Source organism: Notothenia rossii (genome assembly GCF_949606895.1).
Source record: "Notothenia rossii genome assembly, contig: scaffold_58, whole genome shotgun sequence".
NCBI lineage: Eukaryota > Metazoa > Chordata > Actinopteri > Perciformes > Nototheniidae > Notothenia > Notothenia rossii.
Window position 1 is genome coordinate 338,659 of NW_027640126.1, and position 15,694 is coordinate 354,352.

At 38.7% G+C, this 15,694-nt stretch overlaps 1 protein-coding gene across 3 annotated transcripts in view; it reads left to right on the forward strand.

The window, feature by feature from the left end:
• acox3 (acyl-CoA oxidase 3, pristanoyl) overlaps positions 1-14,968 on the forward strand; it is a 78,089-nt gene extending 63,121 nt beyond the window's left edge. For all 3 annotated transcript variants that reach the window (XM_079695268.1, XM_079695267.1, XM_079695266.1), the window contains exon 20: positions 13,915-14,968. In XM_079695268.1, the coding sequence (XP_079551394.1) occupies positions 13,915-14,034 (120 nt within the window). In that variant the 3' untranslated portion in view covers positions 14,035-14,968. The remainder of the gene's footprint in view (positions 1-13,914) is intronic.
• The last annotated feature ends 726 nt before the right edge of the window (positions 14,969-15,694 follow it).

Here is a 15,694-nt window from a genome sequence, read left to right on the forward strand (position 1 = left end):
CATACTACTGTGCTAAATAAGAGACATGTAATCATTTACAAAACATCACCGTGTTGTTATTTAACAAAATAATTTTGTTATTCGAAAAAAACGAACGGGAGGAAATGCAGCCCGGCTCTCGATTTTTAATCCTAATTTAATCATCATCTTCACCACGATCATTTATGTTTATGTTCGCCGAATTGACATGAAATCACTGACACATATGAATATACTGTATTCAACTTCATTAAAACGTTATTAACGTGCCTAAACTCAGTAATTCACCAAAAATATGTATATTTTAATGGAGTTTCGTCGGTCGATCAGGATCCCAAAGTGTAGCGGAGGGATCCTCATCTGGATGAAGGGTGTTATTTTCCCCATAAAGAACAAGTCGATGCAAATTATCCCGCTTATTACATGGCCACATTCTCAACAAAGTAACGACATGACTCCCAATATTAATTGAAATGCTTTTATGGATTTAGAAAATGTTTTTATTGATTTAAAAAATAGTTGTATGTATTGATTTAAATTCACATGCATCCGCTAAGAAAAATAGTCCGTTGTTACAGTTTGTTAAACAGTCTGAATGAAACGGCAGCTCTCAGCTGTGTATTTACACAACTAATGGCCCATCAACCACAGCTCTCTCTCCCCCTCCCCCCCTGATCTTTCTTCTCCAGCAGCTAAATTAACAGTAGGTTACTCTGAGTGACCATAGACTGTATGTGACAAGCTTACAGTTAGTGACGTAACAACACCATAAAAGCTGGTGGGTTGAAAGCAATACGGGAGGTAAAACTAACTAGAATAATTGTGATTTATTTATTGTGGCTTTTATGTTTTTAGGTATAAAATGTTATGTAATTCAGGCTTATTGTTCACCCTTCTCTAAAAGCCTTCAACAATGACAATATTCATAGTAATTTAATAAATCCTTCCAACACACATTGTAAAAAATAGCCTACTGTAAGTTAAGAAATCATTTCAATATGTACATCTTCTGATGTAACAACAATAACATTATAAATAGTAACATAGCTGAACATGGTATTGCACATTTAGCTTTGAGTGTTACTGACCTGAGATGTTTTTATTACATGAATTAAGGTGACTGAGGCTTTTTAACATACAGGGATGCAAACTCATCAGGTATGAAAAAGGTGACAAGGATCCGAGCCCCCGGCTCCCCCACCCCACGGAATGACATAGGATTTTAGCAGTCAGAACAACTAAAGCAGCAGTGTTAATAATAACAGAAACGCCAAAGAGTCACATCTAATAGAAATATATAAAAGCATTTATTTTAAATTGTGTAGCAGTCAGTTTATAATTTTGGCAGCACTGTTGAGCATTTTGAAAATGTATTTTCGTGCCTCTGTGCAAGGCTTAAGTCTTTTTATCTTTATAGCCACATGGTGTAAAGTAACTAAGTTCATAAACTCAACAAGTACTATACTTGGGCACAATTTTGAGATACTTGTACTTTATTTAAGTATTTCAATGTTTTGCTACTTTGTTCTTCTACTCCACTACAGTTCAGAGGTACATGGTGTACTTTGACTCCACTACATGTATTTAATACCTTTAGTTACTTCACAGATCTGGATTAATTAAGTGAAATATAATCAAGTGTTAAATCTGACTTTAGTTCCACCTGGAGTAAATCCACAAGCTACCCTGCCTGCAGTATACAAAGTCATTCAAACTAGCTGCACCTTTACCAGCTTTGAGAACACTTTCATGATCAATCATTATAAAACATATCATATATATTATTCTGAAATGGACCAATCTGCACAATGACTACTTTTACTGTCGCTACTTTTGCTATGTTTTGATGATAATACTTTTCTACTTTTACTTGAGGAACATTTTGAATGCAGGACTTTTACTGTAACAGAGTATTCCTACACTCTGGGACTATTACTTTTACTCAATTACAAGATCTGAGTACTTCTACTTTTACTCAAGTACAAGACCTGAGTACTTCTACTTTTACTCTAGTACAAGATCTGTGTGCTTCTACTTTTACTCAAGTACAAGACCTGAGTGCTTCTACTTTTACTCAAGTACAAGATTTGAGTACTTCTACTTTTACTCTAGTACAAGATCCGTGTGCTTCTACTTTTACTCAAGTACAAGACCTGAGTACTTCTACTTTTACTCAAGTACAATATATATATACTTATACCACCTCTGTTTATAGCCTATGAAAAAAACTATTAGAAATAGAAGGCTAAAGCTAACGTTAGCAGATAGTGACAATGTATGCTAGCTAGCTAGCTCAACGATTCCTTAAATAATATTGCCACAGAAAAACTTTTCAGTTCACATCACGCTCTGCCGCTCCGACAGGGAGCTCTGCTCTGAACACCTGAACGGCCCGTTCTAACAGCTGTTCACCAGCGGTCCAGTGTGTGCCACCGTGACTCCGGAAACACCGTTATTATTAACGAACGCACCCGTAGGTAATGTAGCTGCTGAAGCTAGACCATCATCTCGGAGCAGCAGAGCCTTATTATACATCCATCAGCAGAGCCGACAGGCAGGAAGACTCGAGCACACAGCTCATACTTCATTATAATATATAAAAAAAGAACACCATGCGTGTCATGATGGCACATAACAGCTCACGGCCGCAGATTACTCCGGGTCCCAGCCCCCCCCATACCCCAAAAATATTTGTATTGCAGATCTACATGAATCACACAAACGACTTATTTTGGATTCAAAACGGCGAATTTCGCGGAAAGGTGACAAGTTTGCATCACTGAACATAGACAGAGCACAACTGAAACATAACATCTGAGATGTAACAACATAATACACTTTTCGGGGATGCTTGGGATGTGAGGAGTGAGGGACACGGCTTAGAACGGGCGTGTCGCCTGGCAGGACAGGAGAGTGTGTGCACCAGTCTGCCTTGATCTATGAATTCATGTCCGTGACACTCACTGCTGCCCACAGCTGTTTTATAGAAGGAAATTCCTTCACTTCATGAAAGTGTTTTAACCACACACGCCTCTACACACAGATGATGGGTGTTATTTTCCCCATAAGGAACAAGTCGCTGCAAATTATCCCGCTTATTACATGGCCACATTCTCAACAAAGTAACGACATGACTCCCAATATTAATTTAAATGCTTTTATGGATTTAGAAAATGTTTTTATTGATTTAAAAAATAGTTGTATTGATTTAAAAAATAGTTGTATGTATTGATTTAAATTGACATGCATCCGCTAAGAAAAATAGTCCGTTGTTACAGTTTTCTAAACAGTCTGAATGAAACGGCAGCTATCAGCTGTGTATTTACACAACTAATGGCCCATCAACCACAGCTCTCTCCCCCCCTCCCCCTTGATCTTTCTTCTCCAGCAGCTAAATTAACGGTAGGTTACTCTGAGTGACAAGCTTACAGTTAGACACAACACTGTAATTGCAAGTGACCCTCAGTTAGTTTACTTTTATGTTCAACTGCTAAATTCGTTACTGATAAAAAAGGGCTTCTACTGTACCTAATTACCTTAACACTAGAACCGCCAGAGGTTTTTGTATAGGCCTACCTAAACCCGTCAAATCCCGCTATTAGAATGCGATTTTTAACAACATAGGGTGCTACATAACACATTTTCAGGAAAAGTCACGGACTGGGAGACTTTAATATTTTATTGGAAAAAAGTTACATTGCACACACACAACGCACATCACACAAATTGACCCGATTGGCGGTTCTAGTGTTAAATAAACTCACCAATTAATGAAACCAGTTCAATACGCATTATTCTTATTCTTATCATTCTTTATGAGCGCACAAATATTCTTAAAATCAGATCTGTTTTTCAAATGAAATCTGACGGCAGGCAGTTAGCTCTGATCACCTATGATAAATGCGCCGCACCTAATCGCTGGCCATTCAGCCACAGACACTGTTCGAAATGGGGGGGAGCTAGGGGGAGCTTGGCTCCCCCGAAGAGGGAGGGAGCTCCCCTGAAGGCTGACTTTGAGATAAATAGGGGGAGCCCAAAACAGTCGTGCATATTTGTGTCACACAGATTAGAAATGTTGAGTTTCTGTAAATAACAGTTCTTGAAATAAATAATAGTTATTGTTCATTACAGTTTCTGAATATTTGTCATGACCGAAAGAACGAGATCGCGGGTACAAGCGGCCGAGATGGGTTTTCTCCGCAGGGTGGCTGGTGTCTCCCTTAGGGATAAGGTGAGAAGTTCGGTCATCCGGGAGGGACTCGGAGTTGAACCGCTCCTCCTTCGCGTCGAAAGGAGCCAGTTGAGGTGGTTCGGGCACCTAGTTAGGATGCCACCTGGGCGCCTCCCTAGGGAGGTGTTCCAGGCACGTCCAGCTGGGAAGAGACCAAGGGGTAGACCTAGAACCAGATGGAGGGATTATATCTCTTCTCTGGCCTGGGAGCGCCTTGGGATCCCCCAGTCAGAGCTGGTTGATGTGGCCAGGGAAAAGAAAGTTTGGGGCTCTCTGCTGGAACTGCTACCTCCGCGACCCGACCACGGATAAGCGGGAGAAGATGGATGGATGGATGGACAGTTTCTGAATATTTGTTTTATATTTGTGAATATGTCTGGGTGTTGCCATCTGTATGTGGCGGCGCTGCATTCTTACTTACGTTGCTATGATTATGGCGGTGATGCCGGCGCGGTATTTGAAATGTTCATATTGATATATTTTTTAACTCTCGCTGTGTAATAAAAAAATATGGCAAAACGAAAACAGCCAAGCGTCACAGCTTTTGGATTCACAAGCAAAGAAGCGAAGGAGTCTAAAAATGACAACGTGAACGGAAAACAACTTTTAGTTGGCCGGCTGTAAGCGGCGTTAGGGTCAAGTTTGACAGCTCCACACCGAGGGAGAGGCCTGCCGATGCGGAGCCTGAAGAGGCTTCAACAACGGCCACATCCGCCGGCATAGTGACACCGTCTGTATTAGTAGAAGAGTGTTTTTATAGCAATTGATCGCATCCGCGCTGCTGCGCCAGTCAACAGAGCGTGCGTGTGACATATTTAGTAGCAGGATGTGCTCTGAAAAATAGGGCTCCCCGAAAGCAAATGGGTAATTCGAAAACTGACAGAGCTCCCTCTATACAAATCAAACTGTAGAAGGTGTGAAAGCACCTATTGTTTTAAATAATGGTCGGAATGTGACCTGTGAGCCTTCTGAATTACCGTGGGACAGCACATTCTAAACTAAAATGTTCAATCAATAAAGTAACATCTTATCTTATCTTAATAATATCTTCATATTAATAATAATAATAAATCATACAGTATGTGTCCGAAAGGGAGCAGGAGGAAGCAAACACAAAAAAATTACTGCATATTAAAGCAAACGATTGTAAAGGTTAAAGTATGAGCATAACAAATAAAGAAGTGTAATGTAAACATTTGCATTATGATTATTTAATATATAAAGACTATATATTATTGAATTACAAGATTAGATATACTTTAGTTGATCTAAAATATTGATGTGTTCAAATGCTCTTCAAAACACAACTGAAAGTCCATGAAACTTGTCTTTCTGTATTTGTGAATGAAGCGCCATCTCCTGGTTAAAACCTGAAATTGAAAATATGGCAACGCCCTCTTGGAAAATAGTGGGAGGGCTTAACATTCCTCTATACTGGTCTTTGGCAGGCCGTAGGCAGGAAGCTGTAAGCTGGAGTCCGAAATGCAGTGCTCCATCTGTAGCTGATCAGAGCTAACTGCCTGCCGTCAGATTTCATTTAAAAAACAGATCTGGTTTTAAGACTCTTTCTGCGCTCATAAAGAATGATAAGAATAAGAATAATGCGTATTGAACTGGTTTCATTAATTAGTGAGTTTATTTAACACTAGAACCGCCAATCGGGTCAATTTGTGTGATGTGTGTTGTGTGTGTGCAATGTAACTTTTTTCCAATAAAATATTAAAGTCTCCCAGTCCGTGACTTTTCCTGAAAGTGTGTTATCTAGCACCCTATGTTGTTAAAAATTGCATTCTAATAGCGGGATTTGACGGGTTTAGGTAGGCCTTTACAAAAACCTCTGGCGGTTCTAGTGTTAAGGTAATTAGGTACAGTAGAAGCCCTTTTTTATCAGTAACAAATGTATCAGTTGAACATAAAAGTAAACTAACTGAGGGTCACTTGCAATTACAGTGTTGTGTCTAACTGTAAGCTGGTCACTCAGAGTAACCTACCGTTAATTTAGCTGCTGGAGAAGAAAGATCAAGGGGGAGGGGGGGAGAGAGCTGTGGTTGATGGGCCATTAGTTGTGTAAATACACAGCTGAGAGCTGCCGTTTCATTCAGACTGTTTAGAAAACTGTAACAACGGACTATTTTTCTTAGCGGATGCATGTCAATTTAAATCAATACATACAACTAATTTTTAAATCAATACAACTATTTTTTAAATCAATGAAAACATTTTCTAAATCCATAAAAGCATTTCAATTAATATTGGGAGTCATGTCGTTACTTTGTTGAGAATTTGGCCGTGTAATAAGCGGGATAATTTGCAGCGACTTGTTCCTTATGGGGAAAATAACACCCATCATGTGTGTGTAGAGGTGTCTGTGGTTAAAACACTTTCATGAAGTGAAGGAATTTCCTTCTATAAAACAGCTGTGGGCAGCAGTGAGTGTCACGGACATGAATTCATAGATCAAGGCAGACTGGTGCACACACTCTCCTGTCCTGCCAGGCGACACGCCCGTTCTAAGCCGTGTTCCTCACTCCTCACATCCCAAGCATCCCCGAAAAGTGTATTATGTTGTTACATCGTTTCAGATGTTATGTTTCAGTTGTGCTCTGTCTATGTTCAGTGATGCAAACTTGTCACCTTTCCGCGAAATTCGCCGTTTTGAATCCAAAATAAGTCGTTTGTGTGATTCATGTAGATCTGCAATACACATATTTTTGGGGTATGGGGGGGGCTGGGACCCGGAGTAATCTGCGGCCGTGAGCTGTTATGTGCCATCATGACACGCATGGTGTTCTTTTTTTATATATTATAATGAAGTATGAGCTGTGTGCTCGAGTCGTCCTGCCTGTCGGCTCTGCTCATGGATGTATAATAAGGCTCTGCTGCTCCGAGATGATGGTCTAGCTTCAGCAGCTACATTACCTACGGGTGCGTTCGTTAATAATAACTGTGTTTCCGGAGTCACGGTGGCACAGACTGGACCGCTGGTGAACAGCTGTTAGAACGGGCCGTTCAGGTGTTCAGACCAGAGCTCCCTGTCGGAGCGGCAGAGCGTGATGTGAACTGAAAAGTTTTTCTGTGGCAATATTATTTAAGGAATCGTTGAGCTAGCTAGCTAGCATACATTGTCACTATCTGCTAACGTTAGCGTTAGCCTTCTATTTCTAATAGTTTTTTTCATAGGCTATAAACAGAGGTGGTATAAGTATATATATATTGTACTTGAGTAAAAGTAGAAGTACTCAGATCTTGTACTTGAGTAAAAGTAGAAGTACTCAGGTCTTGTACTTGAGTAAAAGTAGAAGTACTCAGATCTTGTACTTGAGTAAAAGTAGAAGCACACAGATCTTGTACTAGAGTAAAAGTAGAAGTACTCAAATCTTGTACTTGAGTAAAAGTAGAAGCACACAGATCTTGTACAAGAGTAAAAGTAGAAGTACTCAAATCTTGTACTTGAGTAAAAGTAGAAGCACTCAGGTCTTGTACTTGAGTAAAAGTAGAAGCACACAGATCTTGTACCAGAGTAAAAGTAGAAGTACTCAGGTCTTGTACTTGAGTAAAAGTAGAAGTACTCAGATCTTGTAATTGAGTAAAAGTAATAGTCCCAGAGTGTAGGAATACTCTGTTACAGTAAAAGTCCTGCATTCAAAATGTTCCTCAAGTAAAAGTAGAAAAGTATTATCATCAAAATATAGTGAAAGTAGCCACAGTAAAAGTAGTCATTGTGCAGATTGGTCCATTTCAGAATAATATATATGATATGTTTTATAATGATTGATCATGAAAGTGTTCTCAAAGCTGGTAAAGGTGCAGCTAGTTTGAATGACTTTGTATACTGCAGGGTAGCTTGTGGATTTACTCCAGGTGGAACTAAAGTCTGATTTAACACTTGATTATATTTCACTTAATTAATCCAGATCTGTGAAGTAACTAAAGGTATTAAATACATGTAGTGGAGTCAAAGTACACCATGTACCTCTGAACTGTAGTGGAGTAGAAGAACAAAGTAGCAAAACATTGAAATACTTAAATAAAGTACAAGTATCTCAAAATTGTGCCCAAGTATAGTACTTGTTGAGTTTATGAACTTAGTTACTTTACACCATGTGGCTATAAAGATAAAAAGACTTAAGCCTTGCACAGAGGCACGAAAATACATTTTCAAAATGCTCAACAGTGCTGCCAAAATTATAAACTGACTGCTACACAATTTAAAATAAATGCTTTTATATATTTCTATTAGATGTGACTCTTTGGCGTTTCTGTTATTATTAACACTGCTGCTTTAGTTGTTCTGACTGCTAAAATCCTATGTCATTCCGTGGGGTGGGGGAGCCGGGGGCTCGGATCCTTGTCACCTTTTTCATACCTGATGAGTTTGCATCCCTGTATGTTAAAAAGCCTCAGTCACCTTAATTCATGTAATAAAAACATCTCAGGTCAGTAACACTCAAAGCTAAATGTGCAATACCATGTTCAGCTATGTTACTATTTATAATGTTATTGTTGTTACATCAGAAGATGTACATATTGAAATGATTTCTTAACTTACAGTAGGCTATTTTTTACAATGTGTGTTGGAAGGATTTATTAAATTACTATGAATATTGTCATTGTTGAAGGCTTTTAGAGAAGGGTGAACTATAAGCCTGAATTACATAACATTTTATACCTAAAAACATAAAAGCCACAATAAATAAATCACAATTATTCTAGTTATGTTTACCTCCCGTATTGCTTTCAACCCACCAGCTTTTATGGTGTTGTTACGTCACTAACTGTAAGCTTGTCACATACAGTCTATGGTCACTCAGAGTAACCTACTGTTAATTTAGCTGCTGGAGAAGAAAGATCAGGGGGGGAGAGAGAGCTGTGGTTGATGGGCCATTAGTTGTGTAAATACACAGCTGAGAGCTGCCGTTTCATTCAGACTGTTTAAAAAACTGTAACAACGGACTATTTTTCTTAGCGGATGCATGTCAATTTAAATCAATACATACAACTATTTTTTAAATCAATAAAAACATTTTCTAAATCCATAGAAGCATTTCAATTAATATTGGGAGTCATGTCGTTACTTTGTTGAGAATGTGGCCATGTAATAAGCGGGATAATTTGCAGCGACTTGTTCCTTATGGGGAAAATAACACCCTTCATCCAGATGAGGATCCCTCCGCTACACTTTGGGATCCTGATCGACCGACGAAGCTCCATTAAAATATACATATTTTTGGTGAATTACTGAGTTTAGGCACGTTAATAACGTTTTAATGAAGTTGAATACAGTATATTCATATGTGTCAGTGATTTCATGTCAATTCGTCGAACATAAACATAAATGATCGTGGTGAAGATGATGATTAAATTAGGATTAAAAATCGAGAGCCGGGCTGCATTTCCTCCCGTTCGTTTTTTTCAAATAACAAAATTATTTTGTTAAATAACAACATGTTGATATTTTGTAAATGATTACATGTCTCTTATTTAGCACAGAGTATGATATCCGTGACATATGGATCTTAACAAAGTTCCGCTGTACATCCAGCATACTGTATCTCACTTTATTTCACATGAGCTCCAGTGTGGAACCCCACTGCACCCCCTGGTGGATCAATGATCCATTGCAGCTGGCTTCATTATAATTACATGTATCTATCACGGGGGCGGTCTCAAGTCAAGCTGGAGGTTTTCCCTTGAGCGAGGGCAGATCACGTACCAATCACGGCCCTCGCGTTTCAAACTGTCTGAAATGAATCGCTACATCTGTATCAGTATGTAGTGTCTCTACTTTAAAGAGTCCTCTCCTGCTGATGCTCAGGTGTATATCAGTATGTAGTGTCTCTACTTTAAAGAGTCCTCTCCTGCTGATGTTTAGGTGTATATCAGTATGTAGTGTCTCTACTTTAAAGAGTCCTCTCTTGCTGATGTTCAGGTGTATATCAGTATGTAGTGTCTCTACTTTAAAGAGTCCTCTCCTGCTGATGCTCAGGTGTATATCAGTATGTAGTGTCTCTACTTTAAAGAGTCCTCTCCTGCTGATGTTCAGGTGTATATCAGTTGTAGTGTCTCTACTTTAAAGAGTCCTCTCCTGCTGATGTTCAGGTGTATATCAGTATGTAGTGTCTCTTATTTAAAGAGTCCTCTCCTGCTGATGTCCAGGTGTATTGTATATCGGTAGTGTCTCTACTTTAAAGAGTCCTCTCCTGCTGATGTTCGGGTGTATATCAGTATGTAGTGTCTCTACTTTAAAGAGTCCTCTCCTGCTGATATTCGGGTGTATATCAGCATGTAGTGTCTCTACTTTAAAGAGTCATCTCCTGCTGATGTTCAGGTGTATATCAGTATGTAGTGTCTCTACTTTAAAGAGTCCTCTCCTGCTGATGCTCAGGTGTATATCAGTATGTAGTGTATCTACTTTAAAGAGTCCTCTCCTGCTGATGTTCAGGTGTATATCAGTATGTAGTGTCTCTAATTTAAAGGCCCAGTGAAGTGCATGTTTTTGCACCAAAATGAAATGGCAGTTTCATTCCTTACATATCATTGTGCCTGTTCATGGCTAAAATAATGTTTAATAATTCATAATTAATGAATTAATGAATTATTAATTTTGCCGTCTGAGCCTAACGGAAGTTGCAGACGATAGTGGCTGTGACGTCACAAGATGTACCCAGTTGCGATTGTAAACATGGCGGAGACTCTGGAAAGTGATACTAGTGTGAGAGAAATGATTGATTTGGACAGCTTTTCGGACAGGATAGATGAGGAAAGTGATCGATCTGGTGCACTTTGAGGGCAACATTAAGAGATTTATGGATACAGCTCTCAACACTCATATGAAACATATATTTCAATAATCAAAAAACATTGGAAGGATTTCTTAACCTATTTTATACAACTAATATTACATAGATGGAAATATTTGTTTACATAGATGACCAAACCCACTGAGATAACTTAGGCTACAGTTTACCTCCCTGAGCTGACGTTATCTCTCTCAGTCCCACAGGAGAGCACTCTCCCTCTCCTTATTGTTGAAACAGCTAATCTCCGTTAGCTCCGAGCTAGCACCAGATGCTAACAACAACCCTGTAACTCTGTCAGTCTCTCTTTCTCTCTCTCTCGAATCGACCAGTGGCCTTTATTTATCATGATCAATCAAATAATCTACGAAACAATGACACCAGCCAGGCTCACCTTCATCTTTTGGGAACAGAAACATCGCCACTTCGGCAGACTTGACATTACTACAGCCAGCGGCAATGCATCTTTTCCCCTGTGTGTAGCTCCGAGCTAGCACCAGATGCTAACAACAACCCTGTAACTCTGTCAGTCTCTCTTTCTCTCTCTCTCGAATCGACCAGTGGCCTTTATTTATCATGATCAATCAAATAATCTACGAAACAATGACACCAGCCAGGCTCACCTTCGTCTTTTGGGAACAGAAACATCGCCACTTCGGCAGACTTGACATTACTACAGCCAGCGGCAATGCATCGTTTCCCCTGTGTTTTTCATCCCTCTTTCTTCACTGTCGCCTCCATTGTCAGGTTTTCTCGATTGGCAATCACTTCCAGTCGACTCCGACACACTTTCCAGGAAAATACTAGCTCAAAAACGTTGAGAAATTCGACTTTGAAAAAGAGAAAAAACGAACGGTGGTGAATGTAAACAGTGCGGCGGCGTCCATCTCGTGACGTCACGCAGTAGATCGCAAGCCACGCCCACGAAGGCGAAGGTCGACTGCAGATTTCCCCGGAAAATTCAAAACTCGTCAAATTTGTTGCTATTCCAACATCTTTTGATATGGGTTCCAATGGACAATTTTGGTCATTACTATACGTATTAGCATAACAGATCATGCACAGGTGCACACTTCACTGGGCCTTTAAAGAGTCCTCTCCTGCTGATGTTCAGGTGTATATCAGTATGTAGTGTCTCTTATTTAAAGAGTCCTCTCCTGCTGATGTCCAGGTATATATCAGTATCTAGTGTCTCTACTTTAAAGAGTTCTCTCCTGCTGATGTTCAGGTGTATATCAGTATGTAGTGTCTCTACTTTAAAGAGTCCTCTCCTGCTGAGGTTCAGGTGTATATCAGTATGTAGTGTCTACTTTAAAGAGTCCTCTCCTGCTGATGTTCAGGTGTATATCAGTATGTAGTGTCTCTACTTTAAAGAGTCCTCTCCTGCTGATGTTCAGGTGTATATCAGTATGTAATGTCTCTACTTTTATAGAAAGGAACGCTCATATGTGGCCTTTTGGTTAATGCAGTGTTTAAAACAAAGTACGATTTGACCACAACCTTACCCTGCCAAGTTTCTCAGCAAGTCTGTAACTTTCTGGAATCTTCATTAACCCACATAAACAAACTTCCTCTTCAGCTGTGGTCGTAACACATACTCATTGAGGTTGTGGGCTGTTTTTTTTAATCAAATCTGTTTAAGTTGTGACATTTGGAAGGCCAGCAGTATGTTTATATTATTCTCAAGATGACAGCTTTGTCTCTTCTTGTCGTTGGTTCGTTTCCAAAATGCAGTTTGATTGCATTGCTTTTGGTTGGACAGGAAGTGATGATGACAACTCAGAATATAGAGAGAGGCTACTCTACCCAGTGGCGTCGCCTGGCCTGGGCATTCGGGGCTTTAGCCACACCTTCATATGATCATTATAATTATTAAAAAAAAAAAAGAATAAAGGAAAAACAGTTATGAAATACTATATGGCAGTAAAACAAGAATAGAGTTTAAAAGGGGAGTGATTTGTAAAATATCCATAAAGAAAAAGAACATCTGATTACAGTTGTGTTTTCTTCTGGGTGTTGAGAGATGTATCCATAGATATCTTAATGTTGCTCTCAAAGTGCACCAGATTGATGCTTTTAACTTCAATATTTAAAAAAAATCTTCCCCGGGGAGCATCCCCCTGGACCCCCCTAGAAAGCGTGAGGTCCGCTCCCCACTCCTAAAAAATAGCACTTTACTCCTGCGTAATGCGTATATGTCGTGAGCTGATTATCGAGCCTTCATTGTAACAGTCGCGGTAATGTTCGGGGGGGGTTGGTTTATTTTTTACGCATTAACATCTGTTAGCAAGTTGATTCGCAAAGTTTTCTGCAAAATAATTATAAAGACTGTAGCTAACATCAAATGAACACCCAAAAAAGATAGGTTAAACAGTCAATGGAGGATTCACAAGAATAATATACAGTATATTGTCATGAATTACTTGAATATTGTCATTGGGCGATATGTTACCAAACGTTCCACCGTTAGAACAACAACAGCCCATGTTCCAAAAATCAGTAACTGGTAAAAACCAGATAGATGTGAAAATGGGTCATGCTTTTTTTCCTATGTTTTCCATTTTGGAGGCTGACCATTTGATTAGAAAATAAAAAAAAAAGTTGTGTAGTCACAGATAACCTGTCTTTTTTTTTCTACGATCACAGAACCATAAAAGTCTTGTGATCTTTAGACCAATGAAAACACAGACAATTTGAGTGAGGGGTGTTGGAGATTTTGGAGGTGTCGGAGGTGTCCGATGTATCGGACTCTACAGGATCCTTGATTCCCAACCACATAAACTCACGATATCACAATAGAACGGTGCATTAGCAGAATGATGTCTAAGAAAAGAAAAGGTTACAACAAACTAAAGATAGTGGATCAGAACGGTCAGTGACCTCTTCTCCTTGTTCTCCTTCACGTAGCTCTACAAGAACCTGTGGTCCACAGTGATGCAGGGCAACCAGGTGATGGAGCGGCCTTCATGGTGGAAGGAGTTCTGCTCCGACAAGCCGGTGGTCGGGTCCCTCCGTCCAAAACTCTAGAACCCAGAAACAATCACGACTACACGACGTGTCCTCAGTGTCCGAAAGCTGAAATACAGTGTGTGCCTTAAAATAATTCCAACTGTGCACTTTGAAATGTAATGTCCCTGTGGACTAATGTTTTGCCAGAACCCTACAGTGCAACACTGCACCTCAGTTAAGGTGAAATGATGATTAATTGACGTAAATCTCATAAACATAGTATCTTACCACATGATTTTCCTACTAATACATTATTAATGGTATATTTTAAAAATTATTATTGAGGGAAAGATATGCAAGAAGACATCCTTCTGGGTTCCAGTTGAAGACAACACTTGATGGAAACAATGATACATTACAAATGTAATGACTTGCCATCCCTATAATTTGTTCTACATTTAAGTGTGAATCAGACATATGAGCTCTATCATCGGCACAACAGAATAACCAATGTTAAACATTTTTAAATAACAATATTCCAGTGTGTAAGGTACGTTATGGCCATACCAAGTTTTACCACAAGAGCATTGTTTCTTTAATCTATGGTGCCGATTAAGTGTCAGTAAGATTTGCACGTGTGAAATGTACAGAAATTGGATTTGGTAAACATGTGATTCTGTACTCAAAGCATTTCTTTTTCATATTCCCTGCAATACCTTATGTTTGATATCATTTCTGCAAGAGTTTTATTGCATTTGATTACATTCTCAATGTTTTCTCTAAACAAAAGAATATATTCTATATGTTTTAAATGATTATTTCTGAACATTATATTCAAAAATCTTACTGACCCTTATCCTATAAAATTGTCTCATATTACAACAAATAAGTGACCTCTAAACTGATTCTAAGTGTGATTTCATACTTGATTATGATTATGATTATGACTTGATAATGTAATTATGAAATAATAATAATAATAAATAATTATTTATTCAAAGGATGATTTAAATGTTTGCAATACATTGTTTTGTTTTACAAATAATGCAGAATACATTATATTACTAATACAAATAATATGTATGCCATTCTTTCAGGACATTTAAGATCTGTACAGTGTAATTGTTGTTTCCAGGGAATCGTACAATGCACGATTTAAAAAGGACTGTACTGGTGTTTGCAGCCCAATAATCCCATTGTTCTTAGAACTTGCATTACTAACAGGGAATACGAATAATTATCAGTCATGACTGTTGTAAAACGTGTTTTTAATTTAACACCGATGTATTGAATAGTCAAGGTTTAAGGTTTTTTATTAGTCATATGAACATAGCTACAGAGTAGTTATGCCGATGAAAATCTTACTGTAGGTCATAGGCTTCTCCAACAGTGCAACACAAAACACAGATAAACAGAAAAATATAGTGCAAGTAAATATTAAATACAAAAAGAAAAATAGTTTAAAAGGTGAAATAGTCCAATAAGAGTCTATATGCAAGTTATTGGAATTATATATTAGAGAAATAGATCAATCAATCAATCTATGTTTATTTATATAGCCCAATATCACAAATGTTACATTTGTCTCAGTGGACTTCACAGTTTGTAATAATTACTAAGTAGCAGATGAATGTCATGGATGTTGTTTCAACAGTTCAGGTGTTTAGCAGTCTTATTGCCTGTGGTCAGTGGCGTGTTTACATGTACAAAAGTGGTGGGGCACAAAAAACTTAGATGT